The 15,592-nt window shown below is 52.6% G+C and overlaps 1 protein-coding gene across 9 annotated transcripts in view; it reads right to left on the bottom strand.

The window, feature by feature from the left end:
- The window catches only part of Ptprf (protein tyrosine phosphatase receptor type F), an 82,520-nt gene that overhangs the window by 65,700 nt on the left and 1,228 nt on the right, over positions 1–15,592 (bottom strand). For all 9 annotated transcript variants that reach the window (XM_041653055.1, XM_041653058.1, XM_041653062.1 and 6 more), the window contains exons 2-3: positions 10,114–10,193; positions 3,136–3,274 (exon numbers count right to left, since the gene is read on the bottom strand). In XM_041653055.1, coding sequence (XP_041508989.1) covers positions 3,136–3,202 — 67 coding nt within the window. In that variant the 5' untranslated portion in view covers positions 3,203–3,274; positions 10,114–10,193. The remainder of the gene's footprint in view (positions 1–3,135; positions 3,275–10,113; positions 10,194–15,592) is intronic.

Here is a 15,592-nt window from a genome sequence, read left to right as displayed (position 1 = left end):
AGATATTCAGGCCACTGCCTGTGCCAGTGCTGCCCAACCCGCTCCTGCTCTTCTGTCAAGCTCTCGACCTGTGCCCAGCTCGGTGGGTTCTGTCCTGTGACAGGTCTGAGTGGATCCTTTCTATCCAAGCACCTAACACACACGAGACCAGCAGAAACCTCTGCCTGAGGGCTGGACCAAGACCACCTCTATCCCCATATCCACATCCTCCCCCCATCAAGAAGACACAAAACCCTAGGGAGACACTGGGTGAGGTTTCAGAAGTGAGCATCCATGTAAACAAGCATGCCTTAGTACCCAGATTTCCACTGGAGCTGACCAGGCAATGACGCTAGGCCTCCAGGCTAACTCTTGGCAGCTGCTTCTCTACCCTGCTTCTCTCCACGCCCCTCTGAGGCCAGGGCCCCCATTCATTTGTCTCGTTAAGAGGCCTATAGAAACACATTTGTCTGCTCTGCGCTTCACTGCTCTGGTCGTCAATTCTCTGGGGGCAGCCGCCCTGCCTTCTGCAGCAGCCCTGTCCGTGTCTGGCTGCTTGGCCCTAGTGAGAAGTTTTGGAAGTTCAATTCAGGCCTGGCCATGGTGGGGAGAGATTCAAAAGTGTCACTTAACGGCAGGCTGGGAGAGCAGACTCTGACCCGAGGCTGACTCACCATGGCTCCTAGCTGATGTCTGGCCCACGGCCCTTGGCCTGGCACAGCACCTGGAGGTCCACCCTTGGCAGAGGCTTCTTCACCTGGTTCCCACCTCCAAGCACCTGCTTGGTCTCTGTAACTGAATTACTAAGGAACCAGCAGGAAGGTTCCTGGAAATCTGCCCCTAAGGCAGCTCCACCTCACTCCTCCCCAAGTCCTACAGAGGTCAGGCCTGTTCCAACCCTTTTTTCTTATTCCCCACCCCCTCCAGACCCTGAAATGTCTAAACTCCCAAGACTCCCAGCCTGCCAGGGCAGACAGACCTAGGGCAAAATGCCACCATAGCACACTATGAGGAGTGCAGAGACCAGAGCGTGACCCACTCTGCTCTAGGAAACTGTCAGCTGAGTCAGATCTGATCGGAGAAAGAGCCTAGAAAATGCCTCGCCCCCACGCCTTTGTTTGTTTCTGGAGACAGAGTGTCAAGTAGCCCAGGCTTGTCTTCAGTTTACCGGGTAGCCAAGATAATCTAGAACTCCTAATTCTCCTGCCTCCACTCCTCAAATACCAGGATTACAGGCCCGTGTCACCATGCCTGACAGTGAACGAGTGTTTCAAGCAGAGGAAATAGGAAGAACGAAGAACCTGGACACAGAGAGCGGTGTACGCTGAGAGGACAGAGCACGGTCAGTTGTGGGTGGAGAGGCAGTGAAGGGTAAGTTAGCAGACAGCAAGATACTAACCCTGACCCCAAAGGCAGTGGGAAAAGGAAGGGCTAGAGGGGAGTTTAAACTGAGTATCTTAATGCAACCTGAGCCTCACCGTGGAATACAGGACAGGGTAGAAGGAATGGACTGGAGGCAGGGAACCAGCAGAAGGCTGAGCATGCTAAAGCTCAGGCAGAAGCTAAAGGAGGCTTGGCAGAAGGTGCTGGGGAGAGCAAAGTGGATGCATTCCAAAGACACTCAGAAGGTGGAGGCCACAGAACTTGGAGATGGATTACATGTACGATAAAAGGGAGGGAGTTGGGAGGAGGCCCAGGTTCCTGACTTGGTGACCAGGTGGGTGGTAATGCCAGTTAGAGAGAGAAAACTGGAGGCAGACAGGAGGGTGGGGCCGAGGGCTGCAGGCTGGGGCGTGCTGGGTCAGAGGCAGGAGGAAGGCTGCTATTCTCTCAGGCCACATTTTCTCAACTCAGTGCCCTGAGACTGTCTGAGGACTGCGGGAAGGGTGAACAGTCCTTCAATGTCCAAGGGCCACTGACGACCCCAGGCCAGTGCTCACTTTCTCACCAACCTAGCGTGTCACTTCTGCCTGTCCCTGTAGCTCCATGTCCTCGCCCTCAGCCCCAGCCAGGCTGAGGATCACCCCCATTCCCTTTTCTAAAGTTCTCCACCTAACTTGTCCTCTAGGCCCCCAACCCTGAACCACCTTGGCTACTCTCCAGTGAGTGGGAACTCTCCCTCCCATTCTACCCTACCCAGGGCCCAGCCTCTGAGGACAAAGGGAGGGGTGCTCCAGGGCCACCCCTTCTATGACTGGCTCCTGAATTATTAATGAGCCATTAAGAGAGAGCGCTTTGGTGGACGAGGCTCTTGTCTAGAGACCTGGAGGAGATAGAGGGATCCGTATGGCCTGCTGCCCTGGGGCCTGACCCCTCAGGTTGGCCCTGGGCTGCCTCTGGGTTCAGGACAGGCTGGGAATAGCCCCTTCCCCCCAAGGACCTCAGCTAAAACCTTGCCCCTCCCCCCAGCCTGCAGATTGGCTAAGCCTGTCCTGTGCTCCGCCTCCCACCAGTAACCAAGCAGTGGTAACCATGGTGACAGGGCGGGCTATGGCCAGTCTTATAGTGCCAGGCAGGGGGAAGGGCAGCAGCAGGGAAGAGACCAAAGTTCAGAGTTGGACTTGGGTAGGGGACAAATTGTCCCCCAACACACAAACACTTATTTTCCTTTCCCATCTCTGTCTCCTTCCTGCAAGCCCAGTAGCAATCTTCCCCATTTTCCAGGGACTGCGGGCCTGGCTCAGGGAAGGGTGCCCTTTGCCTTGAAGGTCCCTAGGAAAAGGGAAGGATCTAGATAACTCAGCTCTGAGCCTTCCCTGGACCTGGGGACACATCTGGTGTGCTATTCATGCTTCCTTCTACATGGGGCCTTCTACAGAGATCTGCAATGTGGACAGAGCACATGTCTACACAATTCACACAATCCAAGACACGGCTCCCCAATTCCATAAAACACTTAGACATTCCCGGTTCTGCAGAGCCTAGGGGATACCCAGGTGCTCCACAGGATGTTCAGAGGCAACAGAAGGAGCAGGTACCCCTTAGAAGGGGGCTTTCCGAATGGGGGTCTCTAGGACAGAAGGACTAGAGGGGTAGCTATCTGGTCACCCTGTTTCTCTGTTCTAGGGCCCAGTCCTGTATTCCATTCTAGAGACCTGCTAGAAGGTACGCCGCTTTTCACCCCGGCCTGTCTGTATGATGAGGAGTCAGACTTACTGTCGCCATGAGCACCTGCCATCAAACCAAGCATCACGAGTGCAGCAGGCACAAGGGGCACCATCATCCTCCCTGGGGCTGGCTCTGAGGCCTTCCAGGGCTCTAACTCCACAGCCAGCCACAGCCCAAGACAATCCACCTGTAAGGGAGAGAAGGGCAGAGCCAATTAGCTGGTATCCACTTGAGTCCCCCTCCTACCCAGGCTGCCTCTTGGCCCCCACTCATCCTCACCAGCCATTCAGAGCTAACTGCAACAGTCTCAGCCTGGACTGTGCAATTGTCAGCCAAGTTCCTTCCCCAGTGCTGAGGGGCAACCCACCCTATAGAAAGAGTACAGAGGATGTCAGGGCATTCTCTAACCCCCAGAAAAAGGAACATATAGCTAGTTAGAAACTAGCACAGGGCTGGTCCATTCCAGATACTGAGTTCCCAACTCACACCATTAAGGGGATGGGCACAGGGAAATGGAGTCAAAGATACACACAGATTGGGACCCAAAGACCGAGATGTGAACTGTAAGCAGCCGGGCAGATTTACACAGTCCCTGGGGTATCCTGATGCTCTGGGGCCAGAGCCCAACACACACAGCACAGGCCCCAGAATACAGACTCAGCAGCAGTTGGTTCCACGTTGTCAGAGGCTCGCAGCCAAAGCCACAACCCGTCAGGGCTCGCCAGGACTGCTCTCTACAAGTTATGGTTGCCCTGCCTGGCCACCCTCAACCTACCCAATTCCCATGGCACTTTCCTACCCCAAAGACAAACTATGAGGAGGCCTCAGTGACTGAGAATTGGAATGCTAGACTCTAAGATTCAATATCCACACTTCCTCCCTCTTCCCTTGTTCCAGGTATCCAAAGCAGAAGGGGGATGGCTGTGTTTGGGGCTAGCTGAAGCCTTCAAGACCCTGCCTGCTCTCCTGGCTACAGATCTTTCCCACTCTGCAGCTAGCTGTTGAAGCCACTCAGTGGCCACACTGTCTACTGCAGACACATCAGTCCTGGGGGCGAGCCTCTAAAGGTCTCTTTCCCATGTTCCTTGCCTGGGGACTTCAGGTAACACGCAGCAGTGTTCACAGTGCCACATAGAAGGCCCTGGCACATGGCCAGGCCTTCACCCATGCTCTGAAAACATAACAGGGTATAATGGGGGAGGGACAGTGGACACACTCTTGGGCCCCATAGTGCTAAGAGAATTTTCACGTTGAGAGGACAGATGAACTGAAGGGATGGAGTCCATACACAGTTCTGCTCCTTCCTGGAACTTGAACCCTTATCTGAACTTAGGACAAAGATCATGAGGCGAACGAGCAGCAGGTGAGCAAAGGTGGAAAAAGCAGGTGGCACTGCAAAGTGAGGCAGGGGCTAAGACACAGGGAAGGGGAGAGGTTCCCTGTCCTGGGAACAGTGAGAATGAAGCAGCAAGCGCAATAAAGCTAAAAGGACATGGTGTGGTGTCCAGCACTACTTATTCCAGGCTGTGGGTTCTGCTGATCTCAGGGCTGAGGAGGTACAGTTCACAACGGGCCCATGTCAGGATGGGGGTCCTATCTGGACTTGTTCGTCACGGCACCATGGTTATCTTAGTGTGGCTATCAAGACAACAGGTGGTGAACTGCCTGACCAGGTTAGCATGGGGACATGGTTCTCAGACAGGACTCTAGCTCTGGTACATATACCCAGGGTACAGTTCAGAGGTGTGTCACCCCACAGGTCAGGCAGAGTGGCCTAGGCAGGTCTCGTGGGTGAGACATCACAAAGTCAGAGAGTTTAACGTCCGTGCTCCACCATTCCAGGCACATCCTCCTCTCCCCCCCCCCCCCCATGTAGACACCATATGGACATAATCTTCAGTACAAGTACCATGGGGCACATCTCTCAGGTATGGACACAGAGGGATGAAACAGGATAGATGTTACAAGGTACAAAAATGCACAGCACAGTCACCGTGGGGCAGAACTCCCCAGTACAATTAGAGAGCTTTAATCCCCGTAGCTGTGGTATAGCAATCACAGCACGGTAACTCCCAGGTGCAGACATGGAAACAGTGTCTGGTCCAGACATCACGTGGGTATACACAGAGGGTACAGACATCTGTGGGGAGAGCTGCCTGATAAGGGCATTACAGGGATGTAACTCCCCAGCACACTGCCATAGAGGTGTAACTCTGTCACTGACGGGGAGGGGTGTCACTAGTAAATAAAGGGGAACAAAGCTCCACTCAATAAAGCCGCCAATGTCTCATTCCCACAAGTGAAATTCTGGCCTCTGAACCTAATCCCCAGTGTAGTAAAAACCAGTGGACCTTACTTGGGGACCAAGACTCCCGTCTATGTAAGCAGAATGTTCAATGACTTTGTTCAGATCCACAGAGTAGGAAGAAGTCAGAAGTACTGAAAATAGGGGTCTGGAGAGATGGCTGAGTTCAGGGCACTGGCTGCCAGAGGACCTACATTGGATTCCCAGCACCCATATGGCAGCTCATGACTGTAACTTCCGATCCAGAGGATCCAATGCCTTCCTCTGGCCTCTGTGGGCACCAGACACACACACAGTTTACAGACATACGAGCGGGCAAAACACTCATACACAGAAAAATGTTAAAACTGTTTCTTTTTAAGTTGAAAATATAGGCATTCCCTCCCAAGAGAGCTGCTCCAGTGAACCCTAGACACAGGGACAAAGGCAACTAGAAACACCAGGAGACCCCAGGGACATACACAAAACATGGGCAGAATCTCAGGGAACCGCTCTGGCAACCAGTCTTCCAAACCTGGCCTCTCCCTCTCAGCAGCTCCTGGTGTGAGCAAGTTGCTCCCACCCCTGGTCTCTGGGCACAGCGCCTGCCCCTGCTGTCGGGCAGTCAGGCTGCTCCCAGCTCCAGGGCCTCCTCCCTCATTAGAAGTCCCAAGCCTGGGCTTGAGTCTAGATGTTGCTTCTGCCCACACCCTGGTCTTCAGGTCCCCTGCAGATCAAGTTTGCCTTGCTGGACGGCCATGGACCTTGTGCACCCATCCGATACGGCAGCTCTTAGAACAGATACGCACTCCACCAGCACGGATGGGTGAGTCTGGGTCTTGTTCAGTTCAGAGAAAACCAAAGCCCAAATAGTTGGGAACTCAAGCTCATCTCTGAATTGTACTGCAGGCCATCAGTTCTACCAAGCTGACACACTTGGGCAGGAAAACAATTACGTGGCATATGATATTATAGGATATAATTGAGTGTAATTTTTCTACATTCAGAATGGCTTTGATATATCTTTTTTCTTCGCTACCCACTGAAAAGCTGCCAACTGCCCTTTCTTAGGAAGAAATGTCCTTTATTCTCAAATTTTGTCCTTGGTGCTAAAATGTCCTTTCTTGTATGAAGTGATGGGGACAGCAGATAGAAGTTGTTTTTTTTTATAATGTCCTTACTTGGCAAAATAAAAAACTGCTAACCCCCTGTCTGGCCCTAAGCACTTTTGGAAGCTGAACTGTGTGTGAAACCAAAGAGCCTGGGAATCGCTGCTCTGAGGAGAAAGGGATCAGCAGGCACAACATCAAGCCACAGGACTCATGTATGTGTGTCATGGAAAATGTGTGTCATTTCCATGAGGTCCACCCTAACCATCCCTGCCAGGGCCAAAGAGGGCCCCCAAGAGACCATGTGATGCCAGGGCCGAGGGGTTCCCGGATGGAAAACAGCTGGGATCATTCTCAAGACCCCCTCATGAATATGCAAACACAGATTGATTTGTTTCCCGTGGGCATGAGTTATTATTCACAGATATTAATTAGACTCCAAATACCACCTGTTCCTCTAGCCTTCCCCACTGCTCCTCTTCAGGCCAGGACCCTGGCTCCCAGGAGATCAGAGACCAAATATGGACAGGGCAGAAGAAGGGGCATCCAGGGTTCCAGGGTGTGCTCAGCCAAGACTTAAGCAACAAGATGCATGCTGGGCAGGGAGAGCCAAGAGCTGTTCATCTTCCAACCTGTGGTGGCAGCTCGGTTAGCTGCCACTGGGCCCTTTTGTCAAGTCCTGGACAGTTTACCGTGTGGTACTGCAGCAGTGGCTGCGGAGGCGGAAATAGGCCTTGTCACACTTGGGAAGGGAAAACCAACGTGTTTCCAACTTTCACCAAACCAACCACCGGATTATGACAGGAATAAATCAGAGCCTCAGCCTTGACCCCAGCCCAGAAGAGCTGGCTGGCAGGGAGGAGCCTGAGACTGCCCTACCTCCTCTAGCCAGGAGGCCAGAGTCTCGGTGAACAGCCAGGAACAACACTCCCTCCCACTCAAGTACTGGGGATCCTTTAGCTATGCTGAGGTCCCATTTATAGCTCTCAGTGTTTGACTCTCTGAGGAGTCAAAGGGAAAACCAGGGGTGTCAAAATTCCTGGGAGTGACAGCCAAGGACCTAACAAGGGCCTAGTTTTAAGAAACAGAAACAAAACAAAAATCAAAAAGGGCCAACTTAGGTTCCTTCTACGGCCACAACTCTAAGTCTTTAGGTCTTTCCCCAGGGGGTATGAGGAGGGACCCCTAAGATTAATGTTCACCAACTTTGTTGCCTTGGGGCCTCTATACCCAGTATTGTCTCTACTGTGAAAGATGCCTTTCTCTTGCCCTAGATACTCACTCGGCTTCAGAACCGGGTTCAAGTGATCCACTGATGTAAATCTTTCCCCAAGACTCTCCCTAGGTTTCCAGGTTGTATAGTTGAGTGAAATCACAAGAGGTGACACAAACTAGTGGTTCTCAATCCCGGGTGACCCTGCCCTGCCACAGGACATGAGGTAATGTCTGGAGACATTAGGATTGGGGATGGAGGTAAGCGTTACTAGCTCTAATGGGAAGAAACCTGCCATACTGTGAGACATCCTACAACATCAGGCCATCCCCACGAGAAAAGGATCACCCGTCCACAAAGTTTACAGTACCAAGACTGAGAAACCCTGGCACAGGTGGTCAGCTACACAGCCTACAGCCTGACCTAGCCCCAGCCCCAGAACCCAAGCCCCCTTGGAATCGTTCACACCTCCAACCAAAGGCTGTCCCTGACACTTCTGTCAGTACCTTCTTGGTCCTCAGAATCCCCACCCCCCTGCCAGATTAGTTCAGCCTCCGGAAACAGGGGGTCCTGTACACACCCCATCTCCACTCTCTAGACGTGTCATTTGCACGTGCTCTTGCCAAAGGGCTCCTGTTTTAGGGACTCTTCTGGCAAGACTGGGCTTTTAGGCAGATCAGACTCTCACCTGAGTACGGACAGGAGGACACATAGTATCCTTATACATGTTCTCCCCGCCTGACCTTCCCAGCCTAAGGAGTTCTCCCCTATGTCCCTTTGCATAAGCCCATCTCACCCAGTGTAACTACTCACAGCATCCCCATCTCACCCAGTGTGACTATTCACAGCATCCCCATCTTACCCAGTGTGACTATTCACAGCATCCCGGACATCACCCAGTGTGACTATTCACAGCATCCCGGACATCACCCAGTGTGACTATTCACAGCATCCCGGACATCACCAAGTGTGACTACTCACAGCATCCCCATCTAGTGTGACTACTCACAGCATCCCCATTCCTCTCCATCTAGGTCAGACCCATTTCTCTTTTCTAAGTTTTTATTTATTTGATTGTATGTGTGGTTACATGAAGGTCAGAGGACAACTCTGGAGTCAATTCTCTGCTTCCACTTTTACCACTGGATTCTCGGAATCGAACTCAGGCTGTCAGGAAGCACATTTACCTGCTGAGCCACCTCCCTGGCTCCAGATCAATCTTTGTCATGGCCTCTTTGTTTAACCATCTATCTAGAACTGTTCGTTGTTCAGGGTGATGGCTGTAAAGCATGGGTCCTACCTTCAAGAAGCTTACAGAGAAAGGCCCACCAAGCTCAGGGACAACCTGTCACCCAGGTCAGCAAACCCTTGAAGGCCTGCTCCTTATTCCAAACATCCAACTTGTCAGAAGTTTGAATTTCCCCCTCTTCCACCCCAAATACCTCTCACCCCTCCACGGGCTTCCTGCCTTTGATTCTTTCTAATCCATCCTGCACACAAGCCCACAAAAGTACAAATCTAGGGGCTAGAAGACATGGCTCGGCAGTTAAGAATGCTTACTACTCTTGCTGTGGACCCAGGTTCAGTTCCCAAAAACACACATGGGGGCTCAGAACAATCTGTATGAGATCCAACCCCCTCTTCTGCCTCCACAAGTGCCAGGCACACACGTAGTGTATATACATACATGCAGGCAAACACTCATATATATAACATAGAAATAAATAATCCTATTTTTAAATGAAAACCTACTCATGCCCATTGCGTGTGCTGTCTGCTGTTCTAGCTCATGGGAGGCACTAGTCAGTGTCCCATGAATGAAGGGACAACTGGATGAATGAAGGGACTGTCAGCTTGAGCTTCTGAAGCACCCTTAGGAGGAAGTCCACAGCCTTCAGTCTCTCATCCCAGCCCACCACGTAGACACCTAACTCCCTCTCTGGCCTTGTTCTCTACAACCTCAGCCCACTGCTCCGAGGACCCCGCTCCTTCTACATATTCTTCAGGTGACAGGTGTCTTTTTTTCCCTACAGACACATGGCGAATGTAGAAGCAGACAGACCCTGGTGCCATTCAGAAGTCAATGTCATGCCTACAGAAGCTGATAAGTTGCTTCTCATTCACCCACCTCCGTCCTCAACGCTAGGCAGACATCTTCGCTCCCTCGTGTTCCACACTCAGTTCTTCACGACGGTCGGTCTACTCCAGCTCCTTAAATAGCACTTCAATCCCTGCTCGTCCTCGTATCACTGCTTTCCTGGTCTAGGCCTCTATCATCGCTCAACCACATATATGTTGAATATCTCCTCCACGACTTAGATAAAGTCTCACGTCAAAATCCAAACCATTTAGCCTGGTCCACAGGCCCCCACCCCCACCCCTGCAACCATGCACCTGGCCACACATTGGAGTACACTCACCGGGTCTTTGCTCGCTTATATCAGTCACTCTTGCTGGGCAATCAGCACCGAGGGCAGGGCACCAGGGCCTCCGCTCCTTCCTGGACAGAGAGGAAAAGATAAGAAAAACATCAAGAATTTTATCAAAGCAAAATAGAAATTGACAGAGACAGACTTTCAAAACTCACTGTTTATGCAGGGAAACGAAAAACAGGTTAGGGATCTGCCAGTGTAGGATGATCCCCATTTAGTAAAGTAGCCATCTGCTTACTGCACTGCGCTTGCTTGATGCTCCCTAAGCACCTACTATGTGCCTGCTCATCTGTCTACTTCCCTATGCCCATGAGCAACACAGGCCAGGTTCCCACGGCCACAGAACCTGGTTCTGGATTCCACAGCCACCCTGGACTAGAGCAGTCACCCACCCTGGATCCCACCTGCCAGGTTCTCCCTCACTAGCCAGCCATAGGGCATTCTCTTCCGATCTTCAAGTGTGCCCTCCTTTCTCCTGTGTCTCGGCCTTGCCCATGATGCGTGCTACTGCCTAAAATGGGTTACCTATTTGCTTCTGACTGGTAACCACTCAGATTTCAGATCCAACAGCGTTTCTCAAGTAAGTTTACCGTGACACTGCCAACTGCACGCCTGGACTTTGCCTCAAATCAATGATCACAAACATATTTATTTACTTACATGACTCCGAGTCACTAAAGCTAAGTAAACACACAGGCACACCTGCCTGGGTCACCTAGCAGGAACCCAGCACATAGTAGGTGCTTAGTCCACACATGGTGAGAACACGAGTTCCCAGGAAGCAGCCCAGCCAGGGCACTCCCAGCGCACACACCAGCCTTCAAAGAAACTTCAGGAGCAGTATTTATTTTTGACTTTCTGCTTCTCTGTAATTTTTTTTAAATGAAGGTGTGCCCCTGGATGCCTCCTCCGCGGGCACACACAGCGCCAGAGCCCTGCCCCTTCCTTCTAAAACCATTACAGAGCTCTCACCAGCATGTGCATGGTCCTAGGTGAGGGGGCAGGGTTTAGTCACGCCCACATCACCTCATCACTAGCTCAGCTACTCTGCTAGTGCCCACTTGAAGCATGCTGCAGCCCACTTCGTGCTCCTTCTGGGCCTCACCCCACACTCACGGCAGCGTTCATCCCACCGTCCTCCCACCGTGGCTCATCCCTGAGCAGAAAACTGTAGGGGAGCTGGGAACATCCTCACTGACCCAGGCCCAATGCTCACTACCATCCACAGAGTAACTTCCACACCAGGGAATTATCCTCACTTTAACTGGTTTACGGTTTACTCAATGTGTATGTATGTATGTATGTATGTATGTATGCGTACCAATTATGTGTAAGTATGGTGCTCAAATTCAGAGGGCATCAGACTCCCGGAACTGGAGCTACAGATGGTTGTGAGCCACCATGTGGGTGCTAGGAACCAAACCTAGGACATCTACAAGAGCAGCCAACAAGTGCTCTTAACTGCCCAGCTATCTTTCTAACCCTTTGTCCTTACTTTAGACTAATCACCTTTGGAAAAAGCCACTGACTCACCCAAGGCCTCATTAGACCCACCCACCCCCGGCCAGATCAGAACCGAAAGCCCTGGGCCTCAGGATGCCAGCCAGTATGGGCTCCTACCCACTGCATTTCTCCACAGCATTCCCAGTGGCCGCTGCTTCTGCAGCAGGCTGCCAAGCGGGTCTGGCCAGAGAAACCGGCTTCCGTGTTGCAAACTCAAAGGCCCGTTTGTCTCGAGTTGCACACCCAGTCTCACAATGCTTGACATGGGCTGTTAGCTCCACCACCGTTGCTCAGGAACCCAGGCAGAGGGGTAGTGTTCAAAGCAATGGTATCACACCCAAGACCATACCAGCAGCACTGGGCCTCCTGCAGATGACTGGGACACCCTACCTAAAGTAGAATCCATATCTGAAGAAAGGCCCAGAATGGCCATGAAGCAGGTCTCAGAAACACAGCATCCCAAGGCTAAGACCCCCGCCCCCCCAAGGAACACAGAGCAGTCCAAGGTAGTATTCTAGAACAGTACTCTGGATCAAAGAGCCCCAACACGGACTATCAAGTCACCTCCAGATCCAACAGCAGCAGCCCCCAGAACCACTCCAGACCCACAGGGGCCAAAACCTACAACAGTCAGGCTGGCCAGCTACCCGGAAAATAAACTGGCATTGATGTCTGGAAGGTAGACTTGGCAGCTGCTCAGTCAGGGCCTAACTGGATAGGATTTCAGGGAGAATTCACACCGGGTACAACCCCCACAGAGGGCTCAGACCAGGCTTAGGTAACAGCCATGACCAAGATCACGTAGAAGGCCTTTGCACCAACCTGGCTGGCCGGCCCCAGTAGGGCTCTGCGTCACCTGCCAGGCTGAAGCCCGGCCCACCAGTGGGACCAGGAAGAGCAAGCAGAAACTCAGGGCACAGGCATAGATTGAAGCAACCTCCAGGCAGCCCTGGGGCTGCACCACAAAAAGTCTCCAGAAGCGGCAGATTATACACAGCCAAGGAAAGAACGTCGGAGTTCTTAGACCCAGAGGCCCAGGGCACCGAGACTTGGTGCATCTGGACCTTGGAGGCAAAAGCAGAACAAATAATCCTGGGAGGAAGTGGGGTACTAAACCGCAGAGGCTGCCCCTTCTCAGAATCCCCTTCTGTTCACCTCAAGAGCTCTCCAAGGCCCTACCTCAGCCTTCTCACACCTGCCCGTACCCTGAAGGTCAAATACATGGGGGCAACACACAGCTCCATCAGTGAAGATGAGGCTGGGGGACAAGGTAGCTGCTCCCGCCTGGTTGAGCATCCCATTCGTAAGGGCCCCCAGCTCAGAGCAGCAGCTACGGCAGGCAGGTGCCTCTGCCTGGACACTGTGTGTTCCCAAAGACAGCTCTGTGACTCGGGGATTCTGACAGAGGAGCGCATTTTATCACTTTTATTGATGACGTGAAAACAACGGCTACCACTGAGGGGCTGAGGGACGATACAAGATGTGAGGCCCTGTCCCGAACGCTTCATGTTTGTCTTTGATCCCCCCAACAACCCTATGAGGCGTGCGTTTTATCACACCCGTTTGAGAAATGGGGTCCAGAGATGGTTAGCAAATTGTTCAAGGTCAACTAAAACTCCAGTTCATACTCCAAGTCAGCTCTTGGCTGCTGCGGACAGCTGTCTTCCCTGAGAAAGCATCGCTCCTAGCTCCCATGTAATTCCTGGTATCCTCTGGCGTAAGACTTCATACTAAAGCCGGGCAGTGGTGGCGCACACCTTTAATCCCAGCTCTCAGGAGGCAGGGGGGGCGGATCTCTGTGAGTTTGAGGCCAGCCTGGTCTACAGAGCTAGTTCCAGGACAGGCTCTATAATTACAGCGAAACCCTGTCTTGAAAAACAAAAAACAAACAAAAAAAGGACTCTCATACTCAACCCCTTCACCAAAACCCAAGTGCCTCACAGACAACACATGGGGCCTCAGCTTAACATTTGCCTGGCCTTTCCTCTCCAGGTCCCTGGTTCAGGACTTCAGTGAAGTCCTTCCTCTTCCTCACTCCACATCCCACAAACCACCCTGTCGTGTCCAAGGTGCTTTCTCGGTGGCCATGTGCCCCTCCTCTCCAGGCCACCTTTCTCTCACCTGACTTTCTGCAAGCAGCACCCTCGTTCGGAATCCTGTCTCCACCCAGAATTTTCCATAGCCCTGAACCATCTTTCAGTGAAGAAACCTGTAGGATGACCCACAGCCTCCACCCAAACGTTAAGCCACGGGTGTCTCTCCCAGGTACCTCACAGAACATCCGTGGCTCTGGGAGCTGCTGTGGCTGTCTATGAACATATCTCAACCTTTACTCAGATTGTTTAAATTTTTTAATTAACTAATTTTGCAGTGCTGGGAACTGAGTCCAGGCCTCAAGCGTGCCAGGCAAGGGCCCTCCCGCTGCGTTATTTCCAGAACTGCTCATACTGTTTCAGTCTTCTCCTTCCTCTGCGGCATCCTTTCTTTTTCAACCGGCGAACTCCTACTGACCTATCTAAGCCCACTTCAGAGAGCCCCTTCGGAGTCCCCCTGTGAATCGTCTCATCCTGAACCCGCAGCCCCCGGACTCCTCCAATCTTCTAACCTCAGCTTGGAACGGCAGTTGCTCTATGTGGCTAAGGCTCCCACCTCAGCAGCTGCAAAGAGATGAGCTTCCTCTTCTGGACAGCTGTTCGTCCCACAGGAAGCCAGACTGCCAAGCCAAAAGTGCCTAGCCCTGTGCCTGGCACACCTTCAGCAGTCGATAGCAGGTTACTGAATCCCTTTTGCATTCCCACGAAGCCACTGCCACTGCGGCCTTGCAGAGCCAGCCACACGGTTCTCTCGGCCTCTCACGGCAGCCCCGGGGCCCACCTATCCTTGACTACCAGCCCCTCTCTCCAGGGAACTAAAGCTGAGACCCCCAAGAGGCCTCCTTGCTGTAGCAGTTAAGGTCTGAGGACTACCTCCCTGACGGAGGACCTCAGACTGACTCCTGGTACAGGTGGCCGGGAGGGAGTGCAGAGAATGCAGGAAACAACAAGGACGCTATCTTGCTGCAGGTCCATACAGTTCACAAGGAAGGGTTTTCAGCCAGTCTACACTTGCTGCAGCCCACCCCACCTCCCGGGAAACTGTTTCTCCAGCACCCAGAACTATGGAAAAGAACTCCTTCCATAGCCCTAAACACTTGAGACTGGATGGGGGGGGGGGGGTCAGCAGCTGCAGGAAGGGAAGGAAGAATCCTATTAAGACTGTCCTCATTGAAGGAAGGGAAGAAGAACACTGTAACTCAAGGAAAACAAAACCACGAAGAAAGTGAACTGGAACGGAAGGGAAGTATGTGCACAAGAAGGCCTGAGGCAGAGTGTGCAGGTGCACAGGTGTGCTGTGAGTGTGCAAGCACAGCAAGTTTCTGCACCGGAGCTCCTTGCAGGGAGGGTGAGCTGAGAATGGGAATGGAGGTGGGAAGGGGGGGGCTATGGGGTGTGTGGCCTGAGCCCTGGCTGAGAATGAAGGGTTGTTCTTGAGGAGTCGTTGAAGCCCTAGGCAGATTTATACAATCAGTAAAAACAGGGATTTTCACACTCCCTGAAGCAAGAGTTAATAAGAAGCCACACAGACTTGCTCAGATTTCCTGTCAGACCTCTCCTCTGGATCCTATCAGATTCCTGGGGCCTCCCAAAGGATCCCACACTGGGCCCTTCACCCAGGAACTGTCATCCCACCACAGAACACTGCCCTGTATTCTCAGGCCAGAGCCAGCACCAGGTCACTCAGGATGCCACTCTTGTCCCTTCAGAAGCAGAAGTGGAGCCTTCCTCAACAACCCTTGGTCATCCAGCACCCACAGCCCCTGCCTGGCTGCTCTTAGGGTGGTCCTCCCTCCCATTCCACAGCTAGGGACAGGTAGGGCTCCCACCCCGCCGGCTCCAAGTCAGGGGCCCTGCAGAGGGAGGGGGTG

Source organism: Microtus oregoni, unplaced genomic scaffold, assembly GCF_018167655.1.
Source record: "Microtus oregoni isolate MIOR12 unplaced genomic scaffold, Mior012 000005F_ref0000423, whole genome shotgun sequence".
NCBI lineage: Eukaryota > Metazoa > Chordata > Mammalia > Rodentia > Cricetidae > Microtus > Microtus oregoni.
The sequence above is the reverse complement of the archived record's forward strand: the minus strand, read 5'-3'. Positions and strand labels throughout refer to the sequence as shown.